The 18,219-nt window shown below is 38.8% G+C and overlaps 1 protein-coding gene across 1 annotated transcript; it reads right to left on the bottom strand.

The window, feature by feature from the left end:
* Positions 919 to 14,304, bottom strand: LOC109819787 (protein TIFY 8). The gene is made up of 6 exons (XM_020385700.1): positions 13,915 to 14,304; positions 5,629 to 5,816; positions 5,099 to 5,508; positions 4,896 to 4,983; positions 1,236 to 1,452; positions 919 to 1,155 (listed from the first exon to the last, which is right to left on the bottom strand). The coding sequence occupies exons 1-6, from the start codon at positions 14,069 to 14,071 to the stop codon at positions 1,085 to 1,087; spliced, it is 1,131 nt and encodes a 376-aa protein (XP_020241289.1). The 5' UTR covers positions 14,072 to 14,304; the 3' UTR covers positions 919 to 1,084.

Here is an 18,219-nt window from a genome sequence, read left to right as displayed (position 1 = left end):
CAAACCTGAAAGCAATTATCCAAGAGAAGGGCATCTCAGAGCTCCTTTCTTCCAGTGAGGACAACAATGACGCATGGGCCAATCCATAGCCAACTTTCTCTATTAGTCCTTCGGGATGGATATAAACTCTTATTTTGCCACTTGATGTATCTGCTAGCTACCGATTGTTCGTAAACTTCACTTCTTTTCTATAGTCTACTCTCATATTTTAGAGTGCTTTCTTTTGATTCACCCCTATTGTGTAGAGAGACGACAATGGTTCGCTCATCTACTCGGAGCCGAAGGTCTATATCGAAATCACTTCTAGATATTATATGTATATACTAAGTTTTGAGAGATATAATATACTTTTGATAGGGCATCTTGCCCGGCTCTTACTTAAAAAAAAACATCTAATGACACAAATATTTGTCATGATTTTGTTATACTTTTTATTTGTGTTACTATTATTTAATTTTTGACAAATAAAATGACACTTTAATATGCGTCATAAAATAAGTGTGGACACATCTAACTTTTATTGTAGTGTCCATATGTTACATGCAAAATTCGGTTTGGGCTAGTCTCTCTCTAGTAATATATATCAAGATCAAACTCTTTTTTGTAAATGGTTCTTTTACATTTGGCCGCCAGTTGATTTACGTTCCCTTGAGTTTGCTAAGGTCCCAAGTAAGCCTTGTGGCTTTCTCTTGAGCAAATGAGAATGACAAGTTTTAACTGGGAATGTGCCAACATGAGCAGCACAAAGGGAAGTAATTTTGCTAATTGATGAACTTTGTGCTAATCAGAGGTTAACAAGAAGCTATAATGAATACTAGATATGGTAACTTGAAGCATTATCAAGTTTAGTCTACATTAATTTTCCTTGCATTTCCTTTAAGAAGTCGTTGCATAAAATGATGCAGAGAAAACATGACATATGCCAAGAAAGATTTACTTTCGTTAACCAAAAAGTCAGGAAAACATAAAATCATCTGATATGAGCTTACAAGATGGATAGGCTTAATGATATACAGCATATTAACCTGAAATTACCAACTTGAAAACAAATGATGCTTCTCAGAGCAAGAGGCTCTGACCTCTATCAAGCATCTTTTTTACCGTCTCTATCAGATTCCACTGCTTTTCTGCCTGCTCTATCACCTTGACGAACCCCTAAAAGCCCAAATGCCAATAAGAATCATAATCCAATCAAAATTAGAAAACAAGGAATTTCTTTTTTGTCAACACTTTACCAGGTGCTAGGCTCTGTAGATCATTCGTAAGTGGAATTTGTGAAACTTGACTTACAAGCCCTCGAGCAGGAACTCGAAAGTTGTTATTATTTGGCAACTCATTCTCTTTTCTAGGAGCTATAGCTACGTTGACTGGTGGAGAAACACCAGGCTTTAAAGAGCAGTTAGTAGTCCATGAGACTCCACTTGATCCAGCCAAAGCCATTATAACATCAGCCTGTTACTTGAAACAACATTCCTTTTCATTATGTCATGTCATTTATATAAAACGTGAAGAGATAAATAAATACATAGATTGCACCAGTTAAAACATCGCACAGTGACAGAAGAAGCGGATACAATGCAAATCCAAAGAGTATCATATGAGTCCATTGTTTCCTACTTTTATCATAAATGAGCTGCAGACATATATTTAATCATCTCTCTAACGAAATCTCCAGGTTTTGAAGCTAAATCATCAAATTTCAAAAACTAAATCTAATACCAAAAACATGTTATGTTATCTCTCATACATGTTTGCTCCTCTTTTACCATTGTTACATCTAACCTTTCCCTGAGCAAAAGTTTCCCTTTACATATGCATTAAGCTAAACATGCCATCTAGAAGATTATATGAGCAATCAGAAACCAACAACGTGTTGTGACAGGGCTTGCAAAATGAGCGGCTGTAGATTCCGTTCCTAACTCCTGCTAAGCTTCTTTAACCTGACATACAATCTTAAGGTTTTTTTCCTGACGTGGGATCAGATTATGAAAGGGTTGTAGTGGTTCTCGGTCTTATAATTAGGTATTCATTCCTCATGAGCGTATTCAGGCCTCTCAAGCATCTGGGACACCGTCCCCCTCACGCATCAGTCAATTGACAAGCAGAAATCCCTTTGCGCTTGTCGCAAACAGTGGAATTTGAAATCGAGTTAACATGTTGGTCATATCAATTCCGTTGTGGATGCTTCTCATGCCTTGCATTAGAGGTTCAATATTTTATAAATACATCTCTCAACTCCATGTACACCTTCCTATGGCCTTTACCTGATTCATATTTCAGCTCCAACTTCACGTGCACCTCCCTGTTGTCTTTCACCTGATTCATCTTTCCCGTACTCCATGATTTATACTTGATAACGACTAGTCTATCAAAGGTTTATTAAGAAAGCTCAAACCTGATCTTAAAGGCAATACTGTTAAATTAAGAAATAAGGGGATCTCAAGGTTAGAGGGATTTTTTTTTGACAGTAATACCCAAGATCCCCCTATCTTTTGCAAATAAAGCAGGATTACTTTCTGCAAGCATAAGCATGGCAGAAATAACCATGCAACACCAGCATCTGCACCATAACTAATTGACATGATTTACTGATGCCACAATCTACGAGCGAACCTGTACTGGCAACACTTTCCTCCCGCAACTCTGGTTAATATGTTTTTTTTTACATATTTACTGTGCACTGCCTGCGACCCTTGCTGTGGCTCATGTGAGATGTAAAGATAGTCTGGGGAATAAACAAATACATTTACAGGGTCCAATGTAAGCCAATCATGCCATTCAAAGTGTCCATCGGGTGATGGATTCAGTAAGCACGGGATGTTGTTTAACCTTGCAATTTTTTTTATGGCTCCCTTTTCTCATGTAATTCTTTTTGTTCTTTTCTTCAAAAGAATGCCCTCTTCATACTTTCGCCTTCTTACACAAGTACTCTTTCAACCGAGAAAGTAACTTCTTTTTTTTTGAATTTATAACTTTGATCGAAAAGATACGCTGCTGGATTTGGATCCTCTTCAATACTAAAAGTTGTAAAGAGACCATTATTTTTAATCACAACCGTCCACTACCAATCCAGTAAGCAATGGACGGTTGTGATCCACTCTCACTTTACTACATATCTTATACTCCCGGTATTGCACAAATAATGTTTCACTCAAAAAGAATCACTACCGTCAACCAACAACCAAATAAGAACCGGTTATGATTAAAAATAGTGGTCTCTCCACTACTTTTTGTTAGTGGGGAGAATCGAAATCAGACAGTATTAAATAAGACTTGAAACTGACACATGCTAACAAAAATTACTGTTCTCCAGCACTTTCACGTTCTTCTTCAAGTAGACACATTCAACTGAAAGTAGACTCTTTTAATTGGGAGTAGATAACCTACGTAACAAGACACTCAGCTGGAAATAGACAAGTTTGATTAAAAGAAGCTGCTCTAGTCGCCAATCAAAATCTTGTCTGAGCTTTCACTGGCTCAGATTCTCTTCAATTCCTTTCACCATTCAGCGAATGTCCTCCACTTTTGGTCCTCGGTTTCTAAAGAGTAGCTAGCTGTCTACTTTCAGCTATGTGTCTAATTTCAGTGAAATGTCTACTTTTATATGTTAAGGTCAACTTTCAATTTGATGTCTATGAGCAATCAAATGCATACTTCCAACTGAAAGTGTCTACTTGAAGAAAAAGGCAAAAATAACTTTCAAACTGAAGTAGTTGTCCCAAAACACATATCTTATACGCCCGGTATTGCACAAACAATGTTTCACTCAAAAAGAATCACTACCGTCAACCAACAACCAAATAAGAACCGGTTATGATTAAAAATAATGGTCTCTCCACTACTTTTTGTTAGTGGAGAGAATCGAAATCAGACAGTATTAAATAAGACTTGCAACTGACACATGCTAACAAAAATTACTGTTCTCCAGCACTTTCATGTTCTTCTTCAAGTAGACACATTCATCTGAAAGTAGACTCTTTTAATTGGGAGTAGATAACCTACGTAACAAGACACTCAGCTGGAAATAGACAAGTTTGATTGAAAGAAGCTGCTCTAATCGCCAATCAAAATCTTGTGTGAGCTTTCACTGGCTCAGATTCTCTTCAATTCCTTTCACCATTCAGCGAATGTCCTCCACTTTTGGTCCTCAGTTTCTAAAGAGTAGCTAGCTGTCTACTTTCAGCTATGTGTCCAATTTCAGTGAAATGTCTACTTTTATATGTTAAGGTCAACTTTCAATTTGATGTCTATGAGCAATCAAATGCATACTTTCAACTGAAAAGTGTCTACTTGAAGAAAAAGGCAAAAATAACTTTCAAACTGAAGTAGCTGTCCCAAAAACACATAAGTATGATGACAATGTTACCCAGCCATCACATGGCAACAAGTGCCCTATTACCTTGCCTGCTTATATCCCAAATTGCTTATCATATGCAATTTATGCAAACAATTACCAAAGGATATCATTAAAAAGAAAGTTGTATACTTCTTATAGTTAGATATGAGTAATAGTTCCATGTCAACTTGTCAGTTATATCTTGGGCCTCTGACTTAAGGAAAATAGGTTATCATACTTCACATGCATTTACCTGTGCCAGATTTGGATCCAGAAATACCAAGAACAGACATGTATTCATAAGTCAAAAGACTCAAAATACAGTAGTACAGTTGAACAAATAATATAGCAACATACATGCATTCGTAAGTCAGGAGACTCAAAGAAAAACAGTACTTTACTCAAACAAAAAGCATAGTTTTTAGACAATAGAAAAGAAATGATCATAGATGGAGTATATTTCTAATAAATAGCACCCAACTGTTAAAATTTATTGAACCCTTCCTCAAAAAAATGTATTGAACCCCAACAAAGAATAACTAGATAGAATTGAGCTGACCTTATTTGGATGAACATCATCAAAAACATGTGCTTGACCAGCATAAAATATAGTCATCTGCCGGGTGGAAGATGCCAAGTTATAACGACTGTCAGAAGCAAAGAACATATTCAAATATATCAACAATAATCTCATAATCATCTCTTACAGCAAGATGACGACTTATATATTTATCAAATATTATATAGGAGCTGCATATTTACCCTGGCACATTAGAAGATTCAGGTTCAACAATTTGGGGAGCCTTAGATCTGTTAGTATAAGGGAGGGACCCGGCCGTCTTTAGCTCACAAGCTCCACTGCTACTTGAGTTAATAATATTCAAAATCCCAGAGCCTCTCATTCCTGTTCTAGAACCTTCATCTGCTGCAGCTTGGGGTATAAGTGTTGCACCCACATTAACATCTTTATATGAACAGGACGAAGAAAACTTATTGATATTTGCCCCACTTTGACCCATAATGCCAGGGTTAACGGGAGAACGATCCCATTTTGAAATAAGTGTGTCCGCTCTACCAACAAGAGGTGGATGTAATAAAAGCGAAGAAGCCGATCTCGGTGGTAGTTGAATTGAATAGGGCATCTCATCCTCATCATGTGATTTTCCAAATGTCTGTTTCGAATCAAGAAACTTTTTAAGCATGAAATCTTGTAAAACTAAATGCAACAGAGATATAATGAAGATAGATTCATTCATAGGAATACATGAACGAAGGGGAAAAACTTAAGCTACCTTCATTAGACATGAACTCTCAAGGGAATCTGATTCTAACGAAAGCATCTTCTCTCTTATTAAACTCATATATGAGGACAAGCTGCTCCTTTTTCTTCCTGAAAGTGCATTACTAGCCTCTGGCTCCGAGATAACATTCTTTGTACCATGAAAGTGAAACACCTCAGAATTATTTGTCCCGGGCCTCTCTACCAAAGAAAAAAGATAGTAAGCTTTTATGGACATGACAACTATTGCTAAACAAGAAAGATAATAAATGTATCAGAGACTTTACGCCAAGAGGCTTTAGGAATTAAAACTCTTGAATAGTAGCGGAAATTTCGGTAGCACTTCGACAGCATAACAAGAGAGTCAAGTCGCAATAGGAATTCTCGTTTCACAAAGGAAACAAGAACCTTAAGCAAAATATCTTAACAAAGTGGGATATCAGCTTTTCCTCTCATCAGTTCTAGGACTGACTTGTCGAGGGAACCTAAATAAACATTACAAATCACACAAATAGCGAGACAACCAATTTTACGTAGTTCGACAAATTGCCTACGTTCACGGGGAGAGAATGGGGAGATTCCACTAAATCAAGGAGAGTACAAAGGATTACAATCTCACAAAACTCACAAACTAACCCTTAACCAAAGCTCTCAACTTGCTCATAATATCTCCCTCTCACAATGCTCAAAAGCCTCTCTAATCTCTGATTGCAACTCTCTTCTCTTTTGATAATTGATTCTAATCTCCATATATATATAGCAAAACTAAAACCAAAACAGACTAGGAATCCTAAAACCAAAAACAATACAAATTAGGAATCCTAATAACCTCATGTTACCAAAATAAATTAGGAATCCTAATAACCTCATGTTACCAGAATAGATTAGGAATACTGCTATCCAGCAATTCTCCACATCGGTGAAGTATTTTCAAAACAGAGCCGACACCAACATGAGCACCAATGCGTCGTCTCATCAAATTCGGCTGCAGCAATGTGGTTGCCTACGTACCCCCTCTCCCAAGGGATCAAGCCGTCCGTAATTCATCCAAATGGTCATCAACGGCATCAACAATCACGAATGTGCAACAAGCTTCTACAATGATCAAACTTGTTGCTCGGAACCATCTTAGTGAGCATATCCGCCGGATTATCCTTCGTGTGGACCTTCACAATCTCCACATCGCCATCTTCAAGAACATCTCGAACGAAATGATAACGAACATCAATGTGCTTCGTCCTCTCATGAAAAACATAATTCTTAGCTAAATAGATAGCACTCATGCTATCACAATGAATGGTAACGGACCACTGCGATATATCAAGTTCCTCCAAAAGTCCTTGAAGCCAAATAGCCTCCTTCACAGCCTCCGTAACTGCCGTATACTCTGCCTCCGTCGTATACAAATCCACCGTAGACTGTAAGGTGCATCTCTAACACACCGGCGTACGGATAAAAGTGAACACATACCACGTCGTAGACCGGCGCTTATCCAAATCTCCGGCATAATCCGAATCAACGTAGCCAATACATAACTGCCCACCTGTAGTGTCCCTCTCATAAACCAAACCAACATTAAACGTACCTCGAATGTACCTCAAAATCCATCTCACGGCGTCCCAACGCCCCCCTCCTGGATCGTGCATGTATCTCGATACCATGCTCACCGCCTGTGATAAATCCGACCTCGTACATATCATCGCATACATCAAGCTCCCAACCTCGCTCACATATGAAGTCTTCGACATCAACTCTCTATCTTTAACTGTCTTTTGTGAAAGGTCAGCTAAAAGTTTCAAATAGGCTCCCAAAGGTACACTAACAGGCTTCGTATCCATGCTAACATGAAATCGCTGTAGAACTTTCTTCAAATAAACCACCTGTGTCAAACAAATTCTGCACTTCTTCTTATCTCTGTCGATCTCCATCCCTAAAATACGTTTCGCCTCACCCAAATCCTTCATCTCAAACTCCTTTGAAAGTTGCGCCTTCAACTCATCCATAACAGATCTGAAAATAGAGACAACCAACATATCATCGACATAAAATAATAAATAGATGTACGCACCTCCTTTCAACTTGCGAAAATATACGCAAGGATCAAACCGGTTCCGAGTGTACAAATGACCAATCATAAAATCATCGAATCGCCTATACCACTGTCGAGGAGACTGCTTCAAACCGTATAGCGATTTCTTCAATCTGCAAATTAATTTTTTTTTCCTACAGCTCAGAATCCCAATGGCTGAGTCATACATATTTCTTCATCAAGATCATCATGAAGAAATACTGTCTTCACATCTAACTGATCTAACTCCAAACCATAATGTGCCACTAAAGCTAGCAAAATCCGAATCGATGAGTGCTTCACCACCGGAGAGAAAACCTCATAATAGTCAATATCTTCCTCCTGTGCATAGCCCTTCGTAACCAACCTAGCTTTGACCCTTAATGAAGTGCCCTTAATACCCTCCTTCTTCGTGTATACTCACTTGTAACCAATTGTCTTCCGCTCCTTTAGAAGCTCAACAAGCTCCTACGTATCATTCTTGTGAAGAGACTTCATCTCCTCCTGCATAGCTATCTGCCACGAATCAGCCTCCGAACTTTGCTCGGTCTCTTTAAATGTAGTAGGCACCATCTCATAAATACTCTCCACCGGAAGTGCATATGTAATTGTGTCGGCATACCGTGTTGGCATCTGTATGTCTCTCCTCTGTCTCCGAACTGTAATAGAATCCTGAACCTGAGCCGTCGGTCTCTGATCCTGCACATCAGTACCTGTATCCTCCGTGTCACCGTCGTGCTCGTCTGGCATCACCTCAGTCGGTACTCTAATGGAAACTGTACCATCTGGACAATGTGAAGCTGCATCCATCTCAATACCTGCGATATCTCTTTTGTCGGGTCGTTCTCCACCTGATGAGAGCTGGGAAGCTTTAAGATAAAAGCCTCATCGAATGTGACGTCCCTACTCAGCACGATCTTTCAATCAACTGGATCCCATAGCTTGTATTCCTTGACACCACACTTGAATCCTACAAATATGACCTTTCTAGCTCGAGGTTCCAATTTATCTGTTCCCACATGATAAAATACAGGGCACCCGAATACCTTGAGCTGGTCATAATCTCATGCTGACTCTCCCGACCACATCTCCATAGGGGTCTTCCCCTTAATCGCAGATGAAGACAGCCTATTAATAAGATGACTAGCATATGTAAGTGTCTCAGTCCAAAAGATCTTCTCCAAACCACTCTGCGATAATAAACATCAGACATTCTCCGGTAAAGACCGATTTAGCCTCTCTGCCACCTCATTCTGCTACGATGTATGACTAACCGTGAAGTATTTCTCTATGCTCTCGTCTCGACATAGCTGCAAAAAAGGGTCTGAAGTATATTCACCACGGTTGTCGGATCGTAACGTCTTGATCTTTCTCCTAGTCTGCAGTTTTAATTTTTTCTTTCACTTCACAAACAAATCTAGGACTTCATTCTTCTTTGTCATAGTGTACACCCAACATCGCCTAGAATAGTCATTAAAGAACGTGATGAACCAATGTCGACCATCAAGTGATACTGTCTTGGTAGGACCCCAAACATCTGTGTGCACGTAGTCCAGGATGCCCCTCGTCCTATGAATGACTGTCCTGAACTTCACTTTCGTCTTTTTGCCAAGAACACAGTGCTCACAGAACTCCACTTTATCACTCTTGGCTCCCTTCAATAGCCCCTGCTTGCACAAAACCTGCAGTGACTTTTCTCCTGTGTGCCCTAACCTATAATGTCAAAGCATGCTCATGTCCGCCTCTGAAATAGCTGAAACAACCTGGCTATTCTCGGTGCTCCCCTTCAGATAATACAAGTTTCGATTGCGGACTCCCTTCATCACCACCAAAGATCCCTTAGTAACCTTTGCTACAGCGTCTTCAAATATCACCTTGAATCCTTTTGCCTCCAAAGCTCCAACTGAGATAAGATTCTTCTTCGGCTGATGAACAAATCTTACCTTCTTCAATTCACGAACTACTCCATCGTGCATCCGGATTCGCATGGTACCTATCCTACAAATACCACAGGATTGATCATTTCCCATGACTATAACTCTCCCATCGAACTTCTCAAAAGATGCAAACCAATCTCGCCTAGGGGTCACATGATAGATAGCGTCGGAATCAAGCATCCAATCCAAAGCATCCAAGTGATTCACCTCTAGAGTAATCAGTAGATAAAAACTCGAATCATCGGAATCATCGTCTTTCGTAATATTCACCTCATTGACCTTCGGACTCTTTTTCTTGCTATTCTCTTTTTCTTTGATCTTTGGACAATCTCTTTTTCAATGTCCCTGCTCCTTGCAGAATGCACATTGGTTCTTTCCAAGCTGGTGACAACCTCTTGACTTTGACCTTTCTCTATTACCAACTTTCGAATATGAACTTCTACTTCTCGTCGATAAGGTCTCGCCTGAAATACTAGCACGGGAAGTCTCATTATCATTTCTCCTCAAATCATAATTCATCAATGTATTAGTAACTTCACTATAACTGATAGAAGATCTCCCGTTCAACAAAATGAGCACAAATGTGTCATACTCCTCATCCGGTAAGGAGCCCAATAAGATAATAGCTTTGTACTCATCCGATATCTTTTTATCAACATTCGTCAATTCCGACAATAACTTTGTATAGTTGTTCACATGAGCCGCAAGCGAGGTGCCTCTGGACATCTGGAATTTGAATAACCTACGCAGCAAATACAACTTGTTCTCAACACTCTTCGTAAGGTACTTATTGTTGAGAATTTCCCACATCTTCATTGCAGACGACACCTCAATCACATCATACTTCCGCTCCTGTTCCAAACAGGACCTGATCACCCCACAAGCATTCCTATTCATCTTTTCTCATATCACCTCTTTATATTTTGGTGGTCTCTCGTGGACCATGATGGTCTCCTCTAAGTTCTGAGCATTAAGCGCATCCTGTACGTCACTCATCCACAAACCAAAGTTGATTTTATTATCATACTTCATCACACTAATTTTGATGTTCTGAAAACTAACTTGAACCGTACTCGCATCGACTTGCTGCTTTCACCTTCTTTTTCCAATTTGTAGAGAAAAATCAAACTTTGATAAAAATTAAGAATTACTAAACTGAACCCTAGATCGGATTCCAAATAGATCCCATATCCACACGAGGAAAGCGAAATCTTCAACGACAACTCCTAATGCTATCTCCACCGAAACCTAGAACTCTAAGAACCAAGCTTCACATAAGAATCTTTCTTCACCTAATTCCAAAACCCTAGATCTGAAATTTGGACTCTGATACCACTTGTTGCGCGCAGCGAAAATTTCGGTAGCACTTCGACAGCACAACAAGAGTGTCAGATCGCAATAGGAATTTTCGTTTCACAAAGGAAACAAGAACCTTAAGCAAAATATCTCAACAAAGTGGGATATCAGCTCTTCCTCTCATCAGTTCTAGGACTGACTTGTCGAGGGAACCTAAATAAACTATTACAAACCACACAAATAGCGAGACAACCAATTTTACGTGGTTCGGCAAATTGCCTACGTCCACGGGAAGAGGATTGGGAGATTCCACTAAATCAAGGAGAGTACAAATGTTACAATATCACAAAACTCACAAACTAACCATCAACCAAAGCTCTCAACTTGCTCATAATATCTCCCTCTCACAATGCTCAAAAGTCTCTCTAATCTCTGATTGCAACTCTCCTCTTTTGATGATTGATTCTAATCTTCATATATATAGAAAAACTAAAACCAAAACAGACTAGGAATCCTAAAACCAAAAACAAAACAAATTAGGAATCCTAATAACCTCATGTTACCAAAATAGATTAGGAATCCTAATAACCTCATGTTACCAAATATATTAGGAATACTGCTATCCAACATTAACAACCTCAAGGTTATTCGTGTAAATACCCAAACCTCAGGGTCACTCGTGTAATTACATTATACTACAAGGTACCGGAATGTAGTTGATCCTACAAGGTAGCGGAATGTAGTTGATCCTATGAGAAAATACCTCTTTACGTAGGGTATTTTTCGTATGCCCCAAAAAGACCATAAAGCCCAGTCAGAATAAAGCCCAGTCAGAATAGGACTCTAACGAGAGGAAACCCGTTGTGCGGTATACCAGGCAGTCTGACTGTCCAACACCACTGGCAATGATCTTTGCCGTTCTGACCGCTGTTGTTGTCCATTAGTACTGCTTGATGTCCGCTTCTGTTTGCATTTGCTTTTCAATTCAAAGCATATACAACAATAACCGGTAATCACACAACATAAACATGACTAGCAACATTCATGGCATCTTCAAGTGCCTGTGTGCTAACTAGACCTTAGTCCTCTTGACTTGTTCTGAACCGACAACCATGTGAAGCAACAGGACATGCCAACCAACCTAGGATCTTCCACTATATGGGGCTAGTGAGCTAATCTGACCAAAAAGACAGTTAGGAATCAGGATAGATGATGTCGGTAGCAACATGACATGTTAGTTGTTGTTGTTCCCTTGAAGACAGCTAGGAATCAAGATAGATGATATCCGTACAACACAACAAACTTTGTGCTATTACTGTAATAAATCATGAATATCAATGACCACATATTACTAAGTGATATAGTGCAACTGCTGGTTGGTTAGGATTTAGTTGAATTGCATGCAACAGGGAACAGTAGCAGTTAGCATAACTTTTGAAACATTGCATACATTGAGAAACAAGACCAAAAAAGCCATTAATCAGTGGAAATTGTAATAGTTCAAGTTATGAAAAGGTCAGAGAGAAACTAAGAGATCTAGATATGTTTATCATACACTCAAAAGATATCGCCAAGTTCTCTCAAACATATAGTGCCAAAGGGCTGACTTCCTGTTAGTATCATTCAAGCGAAATTACTGTGTTAGAATACAGAACAATAACCCTTAACTCTTACTATAACTTTGTATTGGATGGTATTAGAGCAATCCAAGTTCAATTCCACTGGCCACGAATTTAAAGTGGATTTTCTAAAATTTGATACTGTTACACGTGTCCAGGTTTTAGCCCATAAAAAGGACACCCAACCTGTGAAAGCACGTTAGAATGTAAGGCTCTATTTGGCAACCTGACAGAAATCAGGCTGGCCACGTTTTATTTTTCAGTCAGGCCAGAATTGTGACTGGGTAGGAAGTGGTCCAATTCTAGCGTGTGGTTAAGAGGCTAAAAATGAACTAAAATAAGTTAGGCCGGCTCTAGCCTAACTTTTACCAAACACAAAACTATATTATAACTGGTCCAGATTTGAACCTCACCCAGTTTTAGTGGTTTGCCAAACAGGCCCTAAAATTATATCCCTTAAACCTCGACATAACTTTGCAGTTTTGGTGTACAGTTAGGGACTTTAAGACTTTGCAATTCTTTCAAAGTGAGAATGCTGCGAGATTATAAGTAGTTAAAGGATACTAAATAAAACATGATAATATGAGTGTTCGCTATAATAACCAAGTAAGCTGGGTGGACTTTAAGAGCAGAAGAGTATAAAGCCAACAAATTGTCTTCATAAGGCAAGTGTTTCATGGTACTAGATTCGAACAGAAAAGTTAGCTAAAGGGATCAAGGTGAACATTACATAGGTGTCATAAATAGTCTTGTAAGTTAACAAAATATATTCTTAAGATGTATTCATAAATATGTTCCAACTGAAACCAGTCTAAAAGCAAAAAAAAATTGGCAGCATGGTCCTTCGTTAAGAGAGATAACTAATGAGCTAAACGAAAAAGAAAAAATTAGTTAATTTCTCTGCCTGGCCACGAAATCAAACTCAAAGAAAAAAATTGATTATGTAAATGCATGATCTGAAGATATCAATATACTTAAAGAACACTGTCAATTTTTAAAAGGTAACTGTTTATTCCAAAAACACCAAAATTACTAAACATTCGACCATTCACAATAGCATATCAGGAAAAGAAAAAGGACCATTAATCATGAGAAATATCCAAAAATGTTCACACATGCAAAAGCTTGAATCATACAGGGGAAAGAAAAAAAACTTTCAATCAAAAAGTGAACCAAAAAGATACTACATTAAATTAACATCACAAAAACATAAAATCGGAAACAATTATTCCAAAGAAACAACCAAAAGATGAACTTTCTGTAAGCAATAGTTCCCTGAAAAAACCAAAAAAAAAAAAAAAACCAAATTCAAGCAGAGAACAAGGAATCAAGCAAAAGCAAGAAAACCCCAGATCAAAACTCAAACCCAAAAACCCCACCTGAAGAAATCCCAGCAGAAATCTCTCCATCCATTTCCCTTTCTCCTCCTTTGTTAACAGCAGGGGAGCCATTATCATCACCATCGCCAGAGCTCATCCCCAAGAAATCATGAAACATTGGGTTGTTCTCATCCCCACCCATCATCACAACCGCCATTATATCAGAGAACCCTTTCAATTATAAGCACCTCTTCCCCCTTCTCATTGTACTAAGTTTGAGAGAGAGAGAGAGAGAGAGAGCGCTCGGGTTCCAAGAAAGCTAAAGAGAGAGATGGGTGTCTTTTGCTTATAGAGAGGTGAAGGCATTGAAAAGCAAAAGGTGGGGTTTTGGATCTTTTGAAGCCTCTTTCTGTTCGTGCCAACAGAGGACAGAGGAAGAGTTCAGAAGTGGAGCCTGAAGAGAGAGAAGGATAAAAAAAGCTAATGGTTTTTATACCCGTGTGAGTCTCATACAGGCGGAGCAGTGGGTGAAGAGCTCCACTCGTTTGCAGAAAATAGGCTTCAACGGAAAAGCATTGCAATTCTATTTTAAACCTTCACTAAATCTATTTTTTTTTTAAACATTATATTTACCAGCAAATTTGATAAATACTAAAGAGTTAAAACATTATATAATTAGCATATAAATATCACATGGGAATTTGCGGGGGAAGATTGTCATGTTTAAATAACTTAGGTACTAAAGTGCAATCTTTAAAAACTTCAGAGGATATAAATGCTGCAAAAAACAAGAAAGGATATATTATAAGTGTAAAGTAGGAAAAACTATAGGATAACTAAGTGTGATTAAGCTTTTTTTTAGTCATTGAACAAGCCTCATTATGAGCCACAATATACAACTCATGCATGTAGATAATTTTCATAAAGACTTAAGTGGATATATAGATTTTAATTAAATTCTGAACATTAAAGTTTATACATCAAGATGGTATTGCATGGTGCGGGATTCTAAAATCTTGAAGGAGTGGGTGGCATTTAGATGGTATTGCTTTTTAGACTGTTCACAGATTCAGATCATCTCCAATTATGTGCTAATTGGAGAGGGTCTAATTCTCTCAATCCCCATCGTCTATATTAAATTTAGTGGATGAGATCACGCCATATAAGATTTTTATTGTTATATTGAAAACCACTATGGTCTCGAAAACAACTACGGTCTTGAAAACCACTTGCAAACTTGAAAACCAATACATTCAAAACCACTATTTGTAGTAATCCAAATCTCACATGGCATGATCTCATTCGTGAAAATGATATAGATGGTAAGGATAGAAAGTGTTGTTTGACTTTGCCCATGAAAACAAAAATCACCAACCCCTCCACCTAACATTTTACAGCTCCACCTAATAACTTATAATTTTTAAATAATATCTGGATGTTATAAAAGGGGGGTTATGGCAGAGTTTAAGAGCATCAGTCGGAGAAAGAAAAGAAAGAGAGTGAAGAAGACTTTTAGAGAGAAGAGAGTGAGATAGAAAGAATTTCTCACTTTCTTTGTGTGAGTCTCTGGCAAGAGAGTGATCTCCTCTTTTGTAATATTCTCTTTTGGTGATTAGTGAAGTTCTCTGTTGTTCTCGCCCGTGGACGTAGGTCATACTGACCGAACCACGTTAAATCCTGGTGTGCTGTTTTCTATTTGTCCACTCTTGTATAGACATCTTCTGTGTCTGTGAAGCCCCTCCGCTGCAACAAACTGGTATCAGAGCCTGCTTAGAGTACGTGTATCTGCTTATCGTATGCTCTGTGGCTGCCACTAAAAGTGGATCCTCCACATCAGAAAATAAGTTAGATTATCATTTACTCTTTAAAGGCACTGGGTACTATTCACATGTACGGTACTATTCAAAAGTACTATTACTATTCACACGTACGGTCATTATTCATACGTACGGTTACTGTTCACAAATACAGTACTGTTCATAAATACAGTTACTGTTCCAGTTAGCTTCAAGATGTCTTCTGCAAAGTACAAAGTGGAGAAATTCGATGGGAAAAACAGCTTCAGTTTGTGGAGAGTAAAAATGAGGGCTCTCCTAGTACAACAAGGATTGTTCAAGGTCTTATCCGGAAAGGATAAGTTGCCAGAATCTATGCTCGATGACGAGAAAGAAGAGCTGGAGATGAAGGCGCATAGTGCCATACAGCTCTGTTTGGCCGATGAGGTCCTGCGGGAGGTTGCCGATGAAGATACCGCCGCCGGTTTGTGGCTCAAGTTGGAGAGCTTGTACATGACGAAATCTCTAACGAACAAGCTTTACTTGAAGCAACGCCTCTTCACCCTTCGCATGAAGGAAGGTATGCGAATTAAAGACCACTTAGATGAACTTAACACTATTCTTATGGATTTAAAGAATATTGATGTTAGAATCGACGAAGAAGATCAAGCACTCATCTTGTTATGTTCATTACCTCATTCCTATAAAAATTTTGTCAATAACATGTTATACAGTAGAGATACACTTTCTTTGGAGGATGTCAAATCAGCCTTACATTCAAAAGAGTTAAGGCAGAAAGTATCTGTCGTAGGAGGAGAGGATCAAGCTGAAGGCTTGTTCGCTCGTGGTCGTCCTGAAAAGGGTGTTGGTGGTAGAGGCAAATCTAGAAACATGTCTAGATCAAAGTCCAGGCCAAGAAAAAATATTGAATGTTATTACTCTCACAGCATGCAACTGACAAGAGTAACACAGAAGCGTCCATGATTCCAGGATGTGTCTTGGTCACTAGTATGATAGACACGGAAATCATATGTAACTTGTGATCCAGTTTTGCAGGAGATATTGCTATTCCAGATGTAAAGTCAGCTTCTTTGTTTTCACAATGATAAACAAGTGATACCATGAGCAACAAATATGTAGACTAATTGATTCTTAGGCAGTTTTTAAGTTAAGACGATCACATCCTATATTGTTGTACTCATTTTCCATGTAATCTCATACTTCCACCAGACTGTACACGTTAAGCTAGTCTACAAAGGAGTTGGGCAAATTATTTAAAAGAAATATAGGTAAAACTGATCGAGACTAAAATGAACAGAGAGCATGTTCGCTTACCAGACTCCATCCACGTCTGCTTCAGCTCATTGCAAGCCGGAACAATCAAAACTAGGTATGATATTAGATTTTTGTGAGCATTGTGTTTTCGGCAAACACCATAGAGTATCCTTTAGTACCGGTGTCCATAGAACCAATGGTACTTTAGATTATATCCATTCAGATGTTTGGGGTCCTCTCAGGTTCCATCGAAAGGTGGAGCTCGTTTTCTCCTAACATTGATTGATGATTATTCCAGAAAAGTTTGGGTGTATCCTTTGAAGCATAAGAGTGATGTGTTTTCCAGAAAAGTTTGGGTGTATCCTTTGAAGCATAAGAGTGATGTGTTTGTAACCTTCAAGCAATGGAAGATTATGATTGAGAAGCAAACAGGAAAGAAAGTGAAGCGCCTCAGAACCGACAATGGGATGGAGTTTTGTTCTACAGAGTTTGATCAGTTTTGCAAAAATGAAGGTATTGTGCGTCATCGTACAGTTCGACATACACCACAGCAAAATGGAGTTGCAGAAAGGATGAACAGAACACTTTTAGAGAGAGCTCGGTGCATGCTCTCTAATGCCGGTTTGTCAAAAGACTTTTGGGCCGAGGCAGTCAACACAGCTTGCTATTTGATAAACAGATCTCCTTCTACAGCAATTAATTTCAAGACTCCAGAAGAGGTATGGTCTGGTGCCCCTGCTAATTACTCTCATTTAAGAGTATTTGGTTGCTCTGCTTATTTTCATGTTAATGATGGTAAGCTTGAACCCAGAGCAAAGAAAGCTATCTTTCTAGGATATGCTACTGGGGTGAAGGGATATAGATTATGGTGTTCTGATCCCAAGTCACCTAAATTTATTATTAGTAGGGATGTTACTTTTGATGGAAAAATCCATACTTCACCCGAGAAAGGAGTTTGTTATTGACACTACAGGTACTCAAAAGGAGTCTACCAAGCAGGTGGAGCTAGAGAGCTCAACTTCAAAGAGAGTGCTTGAGGGCGCTTATGTTGAACCAGTTGATACTGCAGAAGGTTCAACTTCAGATACTAATACACCGCAAGAGCAACAGTATAATATTGCCAATGGGAGAACAAAAAGGCAGATCCGACCTCCTCAACGCTATGCAGACATGCTTGCTTATGCTTTGAGTATAGCAGAATCGATTGAGGTTCCAGAGCCTTCTACATACAAGGAGGCTATTAGTGGCAATGAGGCTGCAAAATGGACTGTTGCGATGACATGGGAGTTAGTGAAGCCACCAAGGGGACAGAAGA

This window comes from Asparagus officinalis, chromosome 8 (genome assembly GCF_001876935.1).
Source record: "Asparagus officinalis chromosome 8, Aspof.V1, whole genome shotgun sequence".
Classification (NCBI taxonomy): domain Eukaryota; kingdom Viridiplantae; phylum Streptophyta; class Magnoliopsida; order Asparagales; family Asparagaceae; genus Asparagus; species Asparagus officinalis.
This window is presented reverse-complemented; position numbering and strand designations above follow the sequence as displayed.